At 42.7% G+C, this 17088-nt stretch overlaps 1 protein-coding gene across 8 annotated transcripts in view; it reads left to right on the top strand.

The window, feature by feature from the left end:
• Positions 1-17088, top strand: part of TUB (TUB bipartite transcription factor) — a 135343-nt gene that overhangs the window by 40826 nt on the left and 77429 nt on the right. The window contains exon 1 of one of the 8 annotated variants that reach the window (XM_050710874.1): positions 2167-2482. The exons of 6 other annotated variants lie outside the window; for them this stretch is intronic. In XM_050710874.1, coding sequence (XP_050566831.1) covers positions 2445-2482 — 38 coding nt within the window. In that variant the 5' untranslated portion in view covers positions 2167-2444. Of the gene's footprint in view, positions 1-2166; positions 2483-17088 lie in introns of those variants that run through there. One more of the 8 variants, XM_050710869.1, reaches the window with a different exon arrangement.

The raw sequence follows: 17088 nt of genomic DNA, 5'->3' as shown, positions 1-17088 counted from the left end.
AAACTGTTTTTCTTCCTGCTTCTCCCCACACACTTTTCCTGGTATTTCTTCTTCCCCATATCAGCTTTCCCTATGTGGAAGCTAATTGCTGTGTACTCCCATCTTCCAGGACATCCTGATGGTCTTCCATTTTTTGAATATCTAGAAACCCTGTATGTTTTGTATTTGTTAATACAAACATGGTCTTGGGCTGTTTAAATGACAGTAAGTGCTTCCATGATTCATATAGCTCAAAGGTTCAGAGGGATCTTTTTGATGTGTGCACTAGCTCATCTATCAGACTTTACACTTAGGGCTTTTTGAAAATGGATATTCTAATTACCAGTCTTGAGAGCTTTTGACTCTTCTTTTATTTCTTCTTTTCTACAGAAGCCTCAGCAGCATGGTAGCAGGAGATGGGCATCTCTCTCCTGCAGCTGCCTCCTCATGTTTGTAACATGGGTGTTGAGGCTGGTAAGGCATGTTGTTTTACAGTTCCAGATTGTGCCCAATGGGAACTGGGGTCTGTCAAGTCCGATGTTTGATGCTGGTCAAGCAATAGCAAGTTATCTTATCCACACAGATTTGAGAGAACTCTTCCTTAATGGCAGATCTCATTTTGACTTCTGGAAAATGTTTAAATTCAGGGTCCTGGCTTTAAACAAAACAGCTTTTCAAAAGTTCTGGAGAGTGAATGATGCAGTAACATTTCTGGTATCTGCTAAGCATGCTTTGTTGGCTCTTGCTGGTTTCCTGGCCCATGTTCTTTGGTAGTGAACTACCATACAATTACATTGGTTGAAAAAGTATCTCTTTCAATCTGTGTTTAATTTTCTAAATTATAACGTCATTAAGTGCCTCCTTGTTTTTTATGCTATGAAAACAGGAGAACCAGAATTGCTGTTCTTCTCAACTTTTTCTAGACACTTACTTTCAAACTCCTTGTCTGTTTTCTTAGGTGAAGTTTTTTCCACTCTCTGCTCAGATGTGCACCTTTCCACAGTCTTAATGATTCATCCTTCCAATTCTGCAGTACCTTGAAGTGGGATAACCTGTACTGTCCTCCTTCCACATGAGTTCACAACACCAAAAGTAGAGGACCAACACTGTGATTTGGGGATGGCTTAGCAAGTCAGAGCTTCGTGTCTCTCACATAGGTGCTCCTCTCTATTTTAGCCTTTCCAGGGTGCAGTGGGTGCCACACTAAATTTTCTGATGGTTTATTCCACAATGCCCATTCTGTGCACAAAGGTGACTTCAGCTAACCTGTCTTTTTCTTTAAATCTCTTCCATACACAAAACAGAAAAAACTTCCCAGATATTAGGGGTCCGATGGCAATTATTCAAAACAAATAGGAGAGAGATTTTTCATTAATTCTTTCTTTCTTCAGACCGTGTTTATTCACTCCATGAGTGTTCGTATTCAGGATTCTGGCTTTATAGGAAACAGCTTTTCAAAAGTTCAGGCGAGTGAACGATACAGTTACCTTTCTGGTTTATTCACTCGGTGGGCAAACAAGCGTAGAGCCAGAAACAGACTAAGGGGAGGAGAAGTGATTTCCATGGTAGAATTAACAGTTTAAATAGCCCCTACTTATGCTGCGCCTGCAAGGCCGTAGAGGAGCTGCTCTTGCCAGGACGATGCGGTGCCTGGGGGCTGCCCGGGGAGCTCCCGAGCTCGGTGACGCCGAACACCTCGCTTTTCCCTTAACCGCGTTAAGCCTTCACTGGCAGCCCTGAGACCGAGCCGCCTCAGCCATTTTGGGTCGAGTTGCTGGCATTTCTGGGTACTGCTGCTGAGGCGAGGCTCGACTGGGCAGAGCTCAAACCCGGGCCCAGCCGTGAGGGCTGCCTGACCGCCACCCGCCTCAGGACTCAACCGTTAACCGCCTCGCGCTCCGGCCGTTATCGGGGCGTCGCGAGCCCCTCAGCCGAGGCGCCCCGCTCCCGTTCCCGCCCCGCACATGCCCAGTGGCCGGGCGGGCGCCGGCCGTGAGTCAGTGGCGGCGCGGCTGACGGGGCAGGGGCGGGCCCGGCGCGGAGGGCGGCCCGGCCCGCCCTGCCCGGGCGATGCCTCAGCGCGGCGGCAGCGGGGGGGCGGGCGGGTAGCGGGGCCGCGGCGCTGCTTCTCCCTGCACGCTGCCGGCCCGCTCCCCGCCCCCTCCTTCGCCCCCCGCCCCGGTGCCCGCCTCAGCCGCCGCCGCTCCGGGCAGGGAGGAAGGGCCGGGAGCCGCCTCCCGCTGCCCCCGGCCGCCCCCTCCCCATCCCTCCCCATGCAGCCCGGCCCGCTGCCGGCAGCCCTCCCCGGGGGGATGTATCCGCGGCCGCTGCCGGGATAACCGGCGCCCCGTCCGCCCCCGTCCCGGACGGAGGATGCTGCCCGCGCCCGTGCCGCGGCGGGATCCGACTCGGGCAGCAGCGGCCGCGTCCCCCCCCTCGGCTCCAGGCACCGCCGCCGTGGAGAGATGACTTCGAGGCATCAGGCAGACTGGATCCCTTACAGGTGAGCGGCCGCTGCGGGAGGGGGGCCCCGCGCCCGCCTCCCGACTCGGGACGGTGCCGCTCCGCCAAGTTGAGGGGCTGCTCCCCGGGAGGAGCCGCCAGCCGCGGGCAGGGGCTGCCCTGCCGCCGGCAGCGAGGGCAGCTCCCCCCGCAGCCCCGGCCCCGCCGGGCACCCGCCGGCCCGGGTGCCGCCGAGAGCGCGGAGCGGCAGAGCTGGGCTGGGCACGGCACGGCACGGGCGCGGCCGCCGGTCCCCGTGAGCGCGGAGCGGCCGGCGCTGCCGCCATGGCGAGCAGCGGGATCGCCATGGTAGCGCCCGGCGGGCGGCTGCCATTGGCTCCGCCGTTGCCATAAGCTACCGGGGCCGCCGCGCCGCGACCGCAGCCCGGGAGCCCCGTGCGTCAGCGGGAGCCGGCCCGGGGTGCGGGGAGCATCGGCACCGCCTCGCCTCGCCTCGCCTCGCCTCGCCTGGCGGCGCTGGGGCCGCGCCGGCCGTGCCCCCCCCGCTTGCCCCGAGCCGGGCGAGCCGAGGGGTGCGGAGCCCGGGGGCATGGCCTGTGCCGGGGAGCGACCGGAGCACCGCTTCCCAAGCTGCTGCTCGGGCTGGCGGCCCTACGGCTCTGTTTTTCTATTTCAAGTCTTCTTTTCAAACGGGGCTATTGCAAGAAGAGATCTCGCGTTCGGGAGAGGTGCGCTGGATAAGGCAGCACAGCACACTTGGTGCGTTCCTTGGTTGTAAATAAAGCCACGCGGGTACACTCGCGCACAGCACTTTGCTTGTTAGCTCTAGAGAAGCGGGAGCTTAAAAATATTTACAGAGCGCGTTTTAAAACAAAGGCAGCTGTTCGAGCAGGTCAGTTTCAGTTTGCCTCATTCTAAACGACAGTATTTGTAGCGACCGTATGCCACAGCGAGTTCAACCTAAACATAAATAAAGCACTCCCCGATACAAAGAAAAAAATGATGGGCACACAAGCAGAAGGCTGTTGTTTTAATCTGTGTGGGTGATCGTTCAATAGAAGAATCAGGAAGAATGAAAACTGATTACAGTGAACCCAAGAATATTGCTAATCTCTCCAGCAGCTCTTTCAGAGTACACGTTTTAAAAAGATGTAAGGAATTGGCAATAAGGCTTGAAAAATGACTAGTTGATGCAATTTGAAGCCAATGTAATGAAGGCAAAAATACCACAAGAACAGCTGTTCGTGGCTCTTCCCAGCAGCAACTTAACTGTTTGCCTCTTCTCTCCCTATACATAAGGCTCTGCAGAGGCCAATACCAAAAGTTTGCTGGGTTTGTAGCAATTGCTTAGAGAAAGGAGATAAAGCATCTTTTTTCTTTCTGTTCAGTGCAGTTCAGAGAAGCAAGCAGAGACAAAACAGTAGATCTTCAGAGAAACACTGATGACAATAGTTGTATCTTTTCTAATACGGTATTCTTCATGAATGTTAACCGTGTGTTTATGGCCAGCAATTGCTAAGAAGCCCCCCAAACCAAAAGGCAAACAAACCATGCTTCTGCTCTGACGTGTCTTGGTTTAGACTTCTACTATAATTTGAGCTCTCTCAAGGGAGTTGGCTTATTTTTCCATCTACAGAGAGCTAATTCCAGAGCCAGAGGTTTGTCTTTGCAAATCTTGCTGAACATGCATCTTCCAGGATCCCCTAAACATGCCTATCTGGGAAACAGTAGTCTCTAAATGTGTATATAATTGCCATTATGTTTGAAAACCTTTTATTTGTAAATTAGGTCAAAGTAGCCTTTTGTGGAAGTGAAACGTGCGAAGTGAGGGAGCAGCCAGGTGTACACCCTTTGGAATACTTCATCTTCTCTCTGGGAGCAAAATGCCCCGTCCTTACCTGCCCTGTTGCTTCAGATTCTTGTTTGCTGTAGCGAGTCCTATAGCTGCAGACTCTCAGAGATCAGGGGCCTGTTCTTTGCCCTCTTTATGGCCTGGACGGCATGTGACAGCCAGCAGTGCTGCTGCGAGGGTGGGGGACAGGATGCAGGCTGTTGGGCATGCCAAAGTCTGTAGAGAAGTAGGAGGCAGCCTGAGCCTCACTGATGCACTCTGTGTTAGGAGATGCTGCAAGCCATTCTCTGAGCTAGGCAAAGCTGTTTCAACATTAGCACAGACTTTAAAATAGTAGCATGACTCCTAAACCTACATTGTTCCTCCTTGAGTGTATGCGCAGCTATATACCTGAATTAACTCAGAGAAGTGTTTTTTCCTTTAGCAAAATGTAACAGTTTTTGTTACAGTGACATGATCCAGAGGGAGTCAGTTCTGTGTGTCTTGCACAACTCTTTAAGCAATATGTTTGCATGTCCAAAACTCACAAATCAGATTATGCTTCTGCTCTTAAGATACTGAGAACATTTTGGGTGAGTTAACAAAAAACATTAAACAATTCTTTCAGTGTTAGTGCAAGCATTTTCATACTAAGGTGTATGAAAGGTTCATATTATTTGTGGGTTTCAGCATTTTGCCCTAAATGCTTTTTCTTCTTCTCTTCTGTATTCTGTTTTTGAAACACTAATAGTCATAGGATAGGAGATTCAAGTTTGCTAATGTTATGAAATATAATTAAGAAATGATTTTTTAAAGTAAATACATTGCATTTATTTTCAAAAAAAACCCCTATTTCATAGATAGAAATTCAAGCATATGATTAAGCCCTTACTTACATGACTACATGCCGGGAATACCTGCCTACAATTTTCTTTTAAAAAAAAAACCTGAAACCATTTTAAGAATATCTCTGTCATTTATTACAAAGAATCAAAATAGTTTAGACTTAAGTAAAAAATCATTTATAGCTCATGTACTCTTCCCTCCTTCTCCTTTCCAAAAAGGTGACTCCGGATGGCCATTGGGAGTAAGGGAGAACTTCTTTAGGATTCGCATTCTCAAGCACAGTGGTATTTTGCTTTGGGATCCTTTAGCAGTTTCCAGTAGAAAATACACAGCAAAAATGGATGGAATCATTGCCGATTCAGAGAAGTTCGTTTTTTTAGTTTAGAAATATGTTTCAGTTTCGCATTGTTTTCCTGAACTCATTTTTAATGTAGGGAATTTCTGAAATCAAGATATTCATTTTTATTTTATGCTGTTGTGCCTCAGATAAGTAAGGACATTCCCCATACTACTTAGCTACAGTTAAAAGAAACTGTTGCCGCCTAAGATAAAAGCATCAATATGCTTGGAGTAAGGTCCTAGTGCCTATTATTACTATATTCTTACTCGCTTCTTTAGCAGTAAGTCTTCATACTATACCTCTTAAAGCAGCCTTTATAAAACTATCTAACCTGTTTAATGAGAAATATGTAAAGACTTTCAGCTGAAAAGTGCAGGACCCATAGGAGTAAATTTGCCGCCAGTCCCCTGGGATCGCTGCACAGCGCCTGTGCACTTCTGGGAGGATTTGTGGGGACGGAGCTGCTGCGGCCGGCAGGAACCCGCGGGCTGTACCACGGGGTACACGTTGAGTAGAAGGCACTGTATAAAGCGATCCGCAGCGTGCTTACGCAGTGGCATCAGGCCTCTTGATATATACAGGGTGATAATAATAATATACATTATTTTATGCATGACATTTTTTAGGAGGCTCAATTTTCCTGGCTTTTATGAATTTGCTCTGAAGTTTTAAGGCTGTGCTTAGAAATTGCAGCTATAAAGAGCCGCTACATATTTATTTGCAAGGTGAGGGACTGCAGTCAGATGAAAACTGTGTTGGAGCAGGGCTGTGTTGTAAATTCATGAATCATAGCAATTAGAGCAGCTAAGAAGATTTCTGAAAGCGTGATGTGTAAACAAGTTCTGGAACGGGAATGCACATGAAGATGAAGGGTGTCCCATGCTCGTTTCTACGTGCTTTTTGAAATACTGGTATAATATCTATCTTAAGGGCAGCAGCACAGGTAAAGCGCTCGCCCCCTCTGCAAGGTGCAGTTTGTGATGGTGAGCGCATCACAGCGCAGGCAAGCTTGCTCTCAGCTGCCTCCTGTGGGGAATGGCATTGATAATTTATAAGAGATTTGCTTTTTCGAAAGGAGAAGGTACGAAGAACATGTGTCTGCTCTGCTCTAAATTAGGCTGTCTTGTCTCAGGTTATTGCTATGTATAAAATTAGCCTGGTCACGAGCTGTTAACACATTTAAGTTAGAGCTCTCTCTTAGTGGGGGTCTGTGCTCATATATAGGTATTACTGTTACAGTGCATAGAGGCTCCAGCTGAGATCAAAGCCTTGTTGTGCCTGGCATCAGTGGTAGGGAGCTGTGCAAGCACATCGTCAGAGGCAAATGCTACCCTGAAGCCGATAGCCTACATCAACCAGGCAGGGAGCAGGGGGAGGGAAATAAAATATCACTTCAGTTTTGCCGGTGAGGGAAATAAAGACCAATGGAAGTTGTAGGGAATTGGCTTACATGGAAATGGGGCACAGCTCAAGGGAGATCAGCAACTGAGCTGGGAGTGGAACCGAGTCACCCTGTGCTTTGCAGTGGGCCGGAGGGGGATCTGAGTTGGGGGGTGAGGCTGAAGGGACTGTTCTGCCTCAAGCAGGGTACGCTTTGGGCCGTGAGACGGACAGTGACTGCCCAGCTGCCTTGTAGGGTTCTGACCTCTGGCCACCTTTGTGGTATCAACATCCAGGCTGAGAGTAAAACTCGTTTCATAATAGGCCAATGGGTTTCTGGTAGTGACAATTGTTTGCAGATTTCTGGCAGTGACAATCGTTTGCGAGCCATCTGTGCCAGATTTGGGTTGCAGACAGAAAATGGATATGAAATGTTATGTCTCTTCTCTCAGCTCCCCAAGTCAGACAGTTTTGACTCTTACGCCTGAGGGTTTTTGGACTTCCCTTAAAGCTGCCTGCATTTAGACATGCAAGCAGCAGCTTTTCTGGAAGGTGGTACTTTCTATTAGTAACTAAAAATTGTCCTTCTAGAGAGCTGGATTCTTTTCACACTTCCTCCTTGTTCCTCTTTCCTTCATGCTGATGTCTTTATTTTCTAATTCAATTTTTTCTGTTCTTTCTCTTTATGAACAGATTTCTTTGTGCCATTTGTCCCTAAATCTTGCTGTCCTTGACTACCTTTGTTTCCTTCTCTCTTTCCCACTTTCAGCTTATTCATGACAATAGAATTCTGTCTTGCCAGCTGCATGGTGCCTGCAAATCTCCTTCTCTGTAAATGTCTTTATTTAATTTGTATTTCATTATTTGTGACTTTTGAATAAATCCACCCCAACTTCTCATTGTATTACCTAAGTAGTTAGTACTGCTTGCAATTTTTTTAAAGTTTAAATTATTTTTTTTGCAGATTATTAAGAGTTAATTTCAGTATTTGCAGCAATTTATTCTAAGGTTCTTGCTGTAAGCAAGTCTGTTAAATCAGTGTTTAGTTTATATCTTACTTGTTGCTGAAGCTCTTGTCGCTGTGATACGTGATGGTCAGTACTTGGGATTAGGAGATGCCCTTCTCAGTGATGGTCGGCATTGTGCAAATGGGTGGCCGTGGGGAGCTGAAGAACCGTTCTTCCACAGTTTTGCAACCTCTTTAACCAAGACATAGTGGCAGGATGATACCAAGAACTCCTGAGGACTGTCAGCTGAAAATACAGCATCTCTCTGGGCTCTGTCATTCTTTGTATCGTGGTAATAGTATGCAGATACACAACGAGACAGTCTTCAGTCTGAAGAACTTTCACTTTAGAAGACAGGTGGAAGAGAAGGGCACAAGGTACACACAGAAAGATCAGGGTGATTGGCTGCATGCTTCTTTTTGCTTTCCTATTTGTTATGATCATCATGCTTCTTTCATGCTTCGTTATGATCATCAGCTTCTTTTGATTGTCTGTTCTAATCTTAAGAAAATAGGAAGTAAGAGAACAGTCACTTAAATAGATAAAGAAAAGTTCTCTCAGAGAAGGGTATATGGAGCATGCAAATGTAACTATAGGACAAGGTGGAAAGACGAGTAATTATTTTGGAAAAGTATGAAGGCACTTGATAAAAGATGGAACCAGTTTCTTTTGCTGACATCAGCTTGTTTTATCTAACACTTGGCTTCGACTTTGATTTATATATGTGCAGTAACTGTGGATATATTGTGGGTCATCTCTGAATAATTTTTGTTTATTTCTACGTCATCTAGCTTTGTGACGTATATGAAGGTTCAAATGCTTGTTTTACTCTGTAGTTAATTTTCTCTATGTATACATATTTTATTCTTTTACATTAATAAGAAAATAAAATATATTTTTACTTTGCCTTTCAGAGATTGTAGCAGAGATGGCTTTCATATTTTCAGATTGCAAATAAATTGGGAGATTACCAATTTATTTGTTATTTATCCTTAAAAGGAACAAGTGACCCAATTTAAAAGGCTTCCTTTGGGGAAATGCAGTATGGCCTTGTGCAGGAGAGAACAGTAGCTGCTTCTGCCAGTACAAGAACCGTGCAGATCTTGGATGCTGTCTCTGTGCAGCCAGACTACTGCCATTATATCCAGAGATGGGGATGCCGTATTATCGCACACCACCCTTTGCCTTACATGTAATTACACCTGGTTACTTGCTGGAAGGAGTCACAAAGAGGTGCTGTGAGAGTCTTTCAGTTGACTTTGAAGGGAACTGCGTTGGTTCCAAAACCTTTTCCTGAGCTCGTGTTTTAGCTGAGTGAGTAATGACCAGCAGCCTATAATGCATTGATGTCAAATGTGTGAGCACTCTGTGTTCATGACCAATGTACTGATCCGTCTCTCTGACAACTTGAGCGGCCGAGTCATTCTTTCATGAAGTGGAGTTTTAACTTGAGTTCTCAGGTGCTTACCCAAATTTAGCCTTGAATTGTAGATTTCAGTGGAAATCTCATGATTCCTGTTGAGATGCATGTTAACACAACTCTGTGAATATTGTAATTCATAATTAATATAACTCCTTTGACACGGGTAATGAAACCACAGCATGAAGTTTTTAATGGTAATTTTAATTGTAATCATAGTTCTAACTACCTGCAGGTGAGAAATTACAAGATGAGGAAATGCCTTGATTAACTTCAAATGATGACTAAGTTGGAAATTGTATCTGCAAGTGAAATACAGGGTTTGATCCATGTTTAGCAAAAGGATCAAAACAGATCTGTCTTTCAAATTGGGTATCAGTTTGAAAGCAAAATGAATAAAGCTAAAGGCTAGGTATTTCCATTAATGCATACCTGTGCTACAGCACAAAGTGTAAGGAAAATTAATCTTTTTTTTTTTTTTTTCCAGAGTAGTTTGTTGCTAACTGATTCTAATACAGCAGCATTTTCATTTGACTGCAGTAATAAAAAAAAAAATAAATACTGCAAGGTGTCGCAATTCTCACTTCTGCAAACTTGAGGAAAATATTGGATGTATTGTAGAAATTAACAGGTAACTTGTCTGGATGATGACTTGGACTAATTGCCTAGTTCAGGTTGAGTGGCAGCTGAAAAACTGAGACACTTACTATACCTTGGAATGCATCCTACCAATTTTGGCAGATGTAAATGCCAAGACTCAAGCCAGGAGTATGAATTTTCTTTAAACAAGCTTTACCAGACCTAGGTGAAGTCTTATATGTCTACCTAAAATTTTAGGTCATGTATATGGGGAAATAATTCATCTTTTGGGACACTGCATCTGTAGAGCAATGTTAAGTGACATTGAAGATGTCTGTACGCACCAGTGAATCAGACCCTGGTAACTGATTATCCAAAGATCCTGAATTTTAAATCACTTCACTGGCTGTTGCTGCAGATTTAACAAGTGAAGTACAAGGTCTTAGAGAAAGTTTTTGTGCTGGCCCTAGAATAACTCTAGCTTTGTTTTATGGCCTGCCCTTAAGGCAGAGCTCAGGTGCCTCTGCATTTGGTGCATCATTAGATCTCCGCAATGATATAGATGTGAAGAACCCTATAGCTTTATAGCTTTGCTTGGTGGAGAATTGGTTAAATTCTTTCCGTCTGTATATCTCTGTGGTATGTCCATGCTGCATACTGCAGTGCAGTAGAGAGGCACTTGGACGAGCTGCATGTGAGCTAACGCAGATCTTGAAAGCTGCACAATATCAAAATGCAGAAGTGATTTACTCCTTTGAGGAGCAATGCAGTTCCACCTGTGAGGAGCTATGGATTACAGTAGTTAAACTGTTTCCAGTATGTGTTAGGTTGTTTTCAGCTAGCTCAGTATCTATCAGAGCACAGATCACAACGTAGGTGTAACATTTAATTTAAAATTCATTAGTTGGTTTAAAGTGGGAATGTTAATTTTTGGCTCTTAAGATCACTAGACACCCTATCATGATCTACCTAATCTAGGCTCTGGCTTTTCAGAATACGAGGTTAATTCTTTTTGGATATGCCAGGTATATTAATTATGGAACAATATATTAATACCCAGAGAAACTAAGCCATCATGTCAGTGCAAAAAAGATCAAATATCAAGACATTGCTAGATGCTTGAGGCATCCTTGAAGATGGATGCTAGCTACTAAACACAATATAGAATAGTATTCTGGTACTATAGAAGCATCTCAAAAAATTGGTAATTACTTAGTTCAGCTTGAATATCACTCACAGATTTTAAAGATCAACAAAAAACAACACAGGAGAAGTTAAAATGAAATGAATGGTTCTTCCTTGCCCTCTTCCTTCCATTTTTTCTTCCTGTTTTGATTCTGATGCACTTTCTGTTACTTATTCATTTAATGCTCTATTTATGAGGCTTAGCAAGATAGAGGTTGCACTGAGTGGTGTACTGAATGGCACTGGAAGGGAAAAAGAATTTTCTCATTCTGTGCACGCTGCATCGGAATGATTTCTAAGATTATTCTATTGAAAACGTGATGTCTGTTTGCATAGGCTGGAAGGTGGGATGTGCAAGTTCAAGTCTCTGCCTGGTGTGTTTCCTTCATTAGGAAGGATTTCTAATAGCCTGCATGAGTGCCTGGACTTCGAGGTTATTTGGTGGTGGTGGGGTGGGCTTGTCCTTTCCTTTTTCTGTCTCAGAAATTTTACCCAGAAACTCTGGAGGTCATTGAGTTTGCAAGATTTAGGTTTGATAAATTGGCATTCATTTTACAAAGACTTCTGGCCAAAAACCCAGTGAACTCTAGACTCAATATGAAAGATTTTACATCTTAAAAATTAATTTTGCTTAAATTGTAATTTCTGAAAGCCAACATTTCATTGAAGTGATACCAACTAATATAAACCATTTAAAAAAAAAAAAAAAAAAAGGAAAAAGGAGTTAGTAAGGAGCTCATTGGAAACGACCACTCCATTGCTGGACTTTTGGTTTACCGACTGTTTGTTGCATTCCACTAAACTAAAAGCAGTTTGAAATAGAAGATTTAAGAATACATGCAGAATAGTTGTATTTTGGCATCAGGCTGCTGTAGGCCTGCAAAGGATAGAGAACAGTACTACATGGTAAGACTTGAAGAATGTATGGCTGGATTTTCAAGACTGCTGAGGTCACTCTGATTCTCTGCTGCTGTTATTTCCTAATCACGAGCCTCTTTGAAAATCTGAAGATTCTGTGGAAAATGTTTAATGTGGTGGAGAGAGAAGGTAGGAGAATGACTATTGTGCTGCCTAGTCAAAAAGACAAACAGCGTATAACACATTGCAGTTTTTATGCGTTGTTTGGCAAGAACAACTCATTCTCATCTGGAAAAGCTTATTCTGAAGAAAAACTTAAGATGTATTACAGGCATAGAAGTTTTCACTGCATTGCATTATGAATTGTAAATACACCCCATGAACAGTGCTAGGAGTCCTCAAAGTAATTCTCTGTGTATTGAAATGAAAACTCATCCCAAAGGATTTTAGTTTACAGCCAGCTCTGCAATATTGCATTTGCTATGGACAAGCGCTTGGACGAACGATGCTAAACATGACTGCATATTGCAATAAACAGCAATTAGAAAGATGGGGTTGTGTATGATTTTGCTTTTTGTTTTGTATTCAATAACTCCTATCTAATTTTTCATCAAAATGGCTATGATTTTGTTTCCTTAGTTTTTATTTTCCATCCATTAGAATAGATCTATAACTAACAATGATTGATTTCCTGTTAATCATTCCCTAAGTTATTTGCTTTGTGAAATGAACAGCATGTGTTTTCTTTTTGCATCACAAAATGCCTACCTCTGTATTCTAATGATACTCAATACTTAAGGAAATTATTCAGCTTCTTTCTGTGGCTCTTTCCCTTTTGTGCGAGTCCTCTGTATCTGGAAATTGGATCCGTAGTGTTTGTCTGGTGAGCTGTCAAATTGCTGGTATTGGTTTTGGGGAGAGCCACATATGTGCCACTAGAATAGTGCCTGGAGATAACATGGGTTGGATTAAATTTGTCAGTAAGTCAGTGGCAGTATTTTCCTGTAATCTTCCATCTCTTTTAAAATTATCTTTTAATGGTGATAAAGCAGATAAATATTTGATGAGGATTTCAGGTCTGTGCTCCCAATCAGGAACTGTCATCATAATCATTTCTAAAATAGATTTCAGATTCAAGCCGAGGTCCTTCTGTCAGCACATGGACACAGGGGAGAGCAGACAAGTTCCCAGGGGAGCAGCACGGCTTGCAAACACGTGTTACTTCAGCCATGCGGACAAGCAGACACTGATTGCCACTGTGGTCGCCGTTGTGGGGCTTGCAAGCCAGAGAAACACACGACATGCTCCCAGTTTGCTGTGGGTAAAGATAAAAGCACTGGTAGCGGTACAATGCTATTCCAGAATGGCAAACACTTTTGCAGGGTCAGGTGGGGAAACCTGTTGCTGTCTTATGTGTTTCTGGCTTCCTTGTGCCAGCCAACTTTTTTTCTGCAATTCCTGGGCTGAACCATGCATCATCCTGTTCCAGTTTTGGGTAGGTGCTGAAAGATCAAGGAGAGAGAGCTGTCTGCATCTGACAAAAGGAAGCTGAATGACATTTGGTGGGTGATCCTGCAAGCTGAAATGGCTCACCTTGGAACCTTTTATCTTTTTCTCTCCTAATAAATACAAACTCAGGTTGTGAGTGAAAAATGTGTGAATAAGAGTGATCACATGCTGCATTGATTAGACTTTTTGTGCAGTCGGTAATTAGTGTTCCACAAAGAAACCAGAAGGTATACCATCATATGTTTTTATTTGAGAGGAGTCGAAAAACATCTGCTGATGTGTGAATGTTGATTAGACCCAAAGGGGAATCTTATTTCCCTTTTGTCATTCTTTTTTTTTTCCCCCAGTGATCCAATATCTAAAATGATACTTTCAGCCTTACTCAAATGCACTTAGAAATAGCTTCCCACAGTGCCAGAAGTGGTTTAATGACACCTGAAATGGTTAAAAGAGCTCTCCAGCTTTGTCAGTTATGGCTTTTTCTGTCTCAGAGTACGTGCTTGCCTATTATTTCTACTGTTGCCTCCTTTTTCCTGGCACACACCAGGTGATTTTTGGTGTGGCCATGACTTGTGAGCTCAGTGTTACCCCCGTGACCTGGCTGCACTGTAACGGGGTGCTGTGGTGCACCCCTGTCCTGTCTCTACCCTCTCATGCCACATTTTGGGTGTCGCTCTGGGACACGGTGTGCAGGCAGAGGCACCTTGCCTGGGTTGCAATGGGGACATTACACCTAGAGCAGAAATGTGGGATGGAAGGTCAGCAGCAAGACTGGGGAAGGAATTGTGTTACTACTTATCTTCCATCCTTCTTGCCTCTAACACAGACTGTCTTTTTTATTGCTTTTATATTTCTGTTTGCCTGTTCATAAAGAAATCCAAGTAGGGATAATGAGAACTATGCATGCGTAGCCAAGAAAAAAGGAATCCAGGATAGTTTCTTCACAGTGTGCTCAGATTGGAGGGGATCTTCTGCATATACCTGTAAGAAGTGGTCTGAGGATCAACATAGCTCCTGAAGCCAGGATTCCTCTAGCTGTTGCTCATAATGTCTTTGCAGGTTCTCATTACTCCCCTAATACTGTTGAGTTGAGGCTATTTGAGGTCTTTGCCTCTGCATTGCCACGACCTTTTTCATGAGACCAGTTCAACTTGGTGTTTTTGAAGGATTTCCTCCTCTTCAATTTTAGTTGAAATTAATCAACTGGAGGAAAAAAAAAAAAAGATTATGAATGAGTAAGTCTTGCTTCCTTAAGAAACCAAGCAAAATCTCAATATACAGATAGTGAATTGTCAGTGAAGGAATTTGAAGTTTGAGTGCTCTGGTCAAATTTTATTACAGAACCACTGTGGAAATGAGAAATCTTCCAGAAACTTCCAGAGATGCACTTGTTCGCTGCTTTCTGCCTACCATCCTTATGCAAAATGCAGCATTAAGATCCATGCTTCCCAGGAGAAAACCTAACCCTCCGATAACTAAATGTTTTGAATGTATTTTTACTTGCATGGTGTGATTTGCTTCCTGTTCTAGGAAATCAGCAATGAGTCTGATAATCACACATTTCTATCCAGATTTTACCCACATTTTAATTGAAAATGTTTCCTATGAGGGAGTTAGCAGGCTGAGCTGTGTGCGCGCTGACAAGGCTGGCTGTGGTGCTTCAGTCCCCAGTGGAGATTGCTTTTGCCATAATTGTTGCTAACAGGCATTATAGCAGCTGAAGTGGAATAATTAAAAAGACAACTTCAGCCATGTATTAAAAATATATATATATGAAAAGGGCAGTGAAAAGCCCTTGCCTGTAATGCTTTGCAGTTGATGTCACAGCACCTGAATATCTTTGATCAATAAAAGCCCTTTACATCTTACTCCTCCACCCTTTGCTTGCAACAGGTTAAACACAAGCTTAAAACAGCCTGCTGGCAAGTAGATTTGTACGTTTTGTTGTGCTTTTTCTATCCACAAAAAGTGTTGAGGGTCTTTTCTGTTCTGTTTGTCAACACAATCTTTCTGTAGCAGTTAATCTGATCGATTTTGGCTGTGATCTGTTTAGTTACACAAAACCAAAGACGGTTTATCTCTAGGCTTTAAAAAAAAAACACACTGTAGCAAATTAAATTATGCTCGTTTCCTTTGTTGGAAAATGGAAAGCACAAAATCGAGGACCTGTAGTATCTCGAATTACCTCAGGACCTGTTTCTGTCATGCTTAAACAAATCTGCTACAGAGAATATGGCTGGTATGAGTGATCTCTCTCTAAAGCTACCTAGTTGCTAAGATTAGAAGTAGAGATGGTTTTATACAGACTTATTTGGGCTGGGAAACAGTTTGAACTTTTTCTGAATACGTGGAAAGTGACATTTACAAAAATCTTGATTCTTGTTATTCTTTCTATCTTGAAGCTATTATTGGCAAGAAGTAAACACATTGGAAATAGTACATCTCACAATATAATTGAGTATTGAAGATTTGTTTAAGGTCTGTTTCCTGAATCCACAGGTTGAAATACAATGTAGGACTATTAGTCATCTTTCATTAAAAAAAAAAAAAAAAAAAGGAAATAAGAAACAAGAAAACCCTAAATAGTGACACCCAATCTTCTGTATGTCTAATTGAAGTTTTCAAAAGGAGAGGTTTTTTGTTCTATATAGTAAGTAAAGATTCAGTAGATTTTCCTATGTTATTTCTACCCTTAAATTATATCTGTCTTTTTGTGGTTTCATAATATGCCCAGAATGTACCGAAAAGAGAAGACGACGACAAGGGAAACAAGTTTTGTCTAATTGGTAAATGAACTGCAATGTTTTCAGTATCTGTATTTAGCATGAAAACACCCATTAAAACTGCAGATTTTGGTTTCCATTTGTTTCTAGGAACTGACAAATGTACAATTTGCAATCCTATGCAATTATAATCTGATTCTGGAGGACTGTAATTTCTACCAATATCTAGAAATACAACATTTGAGTGTGAGTTTTCAATACACTGTGTGCAGGGATTAATGGCACAACCTTAATGAGAATTATGCTGCTTAATTCCTTGGATATCGTATCTATAAAATATATATCCTATATTTTGGCAGGTCAAATTTTACTGAAAATCTGTAGTATTCCGTGACTGGCAAAATATGCATGTAGTTTATATGATAGCTCTCCTTTGTTTTATAAAACCTGGTGCTCTATTTGCTTAGCAATTGTCACACAATGAAAGAAAAATAATGTTCAGTTCTGGTAAGAACAGTGTAGAAATAGTAGATTGGTTAAGTGCTGAAATCCCATTTGTTCTAATGCCTTTGGATATTACAATTTATGGATGATAGCTGCTTGCCAGTTTAAAACAAACAAACAAAAAAACCCTAAAGTTGGCACACCCTTGTTAATCTAATTATTTTGTGCATGCCTTGTATTAAAGAAATGTCTACTCTTTTTGCATCTAAGTATATGTGCAAATCTTGGAAGATTTCGAAACAATCAGAAAAAAACATCTTGCTGGTTTTGTTTGGTTTGTTCTGATTTTCCTTCCCTTTTCGTGACTGTTTGATGGAACTGGTGAGTATTTGATATGTAGTTTACAAAACAGATAAAAATGAACAATTTATTATCATCTTTTTTTTTTTTTTTGGTGTTCACAATTTCACATGCTATAAGCATTTATTTTGCAAATATTTAGCCATGTGAGCAGTCCACTGTCT

This window comes from Cygnus atratus, chromosome 5 (assembly GCF_013377495.2).
Source record: "Cygnus atratus isolate AKBS03 ecotype Queensland, Australia chromosome 5, CAtr_DNAZoo_HiC_assembly, whole genome shotgun sequence".
Lineage (NCBI taxonomy): Eukaryota > Metazoa > Chordata > Aves > Anseriformes > Anatidae > Cygnus > Cygnus atratus.
This window is presented reverse-complemented; position numbering and strand designations above follow the sequence as displayed.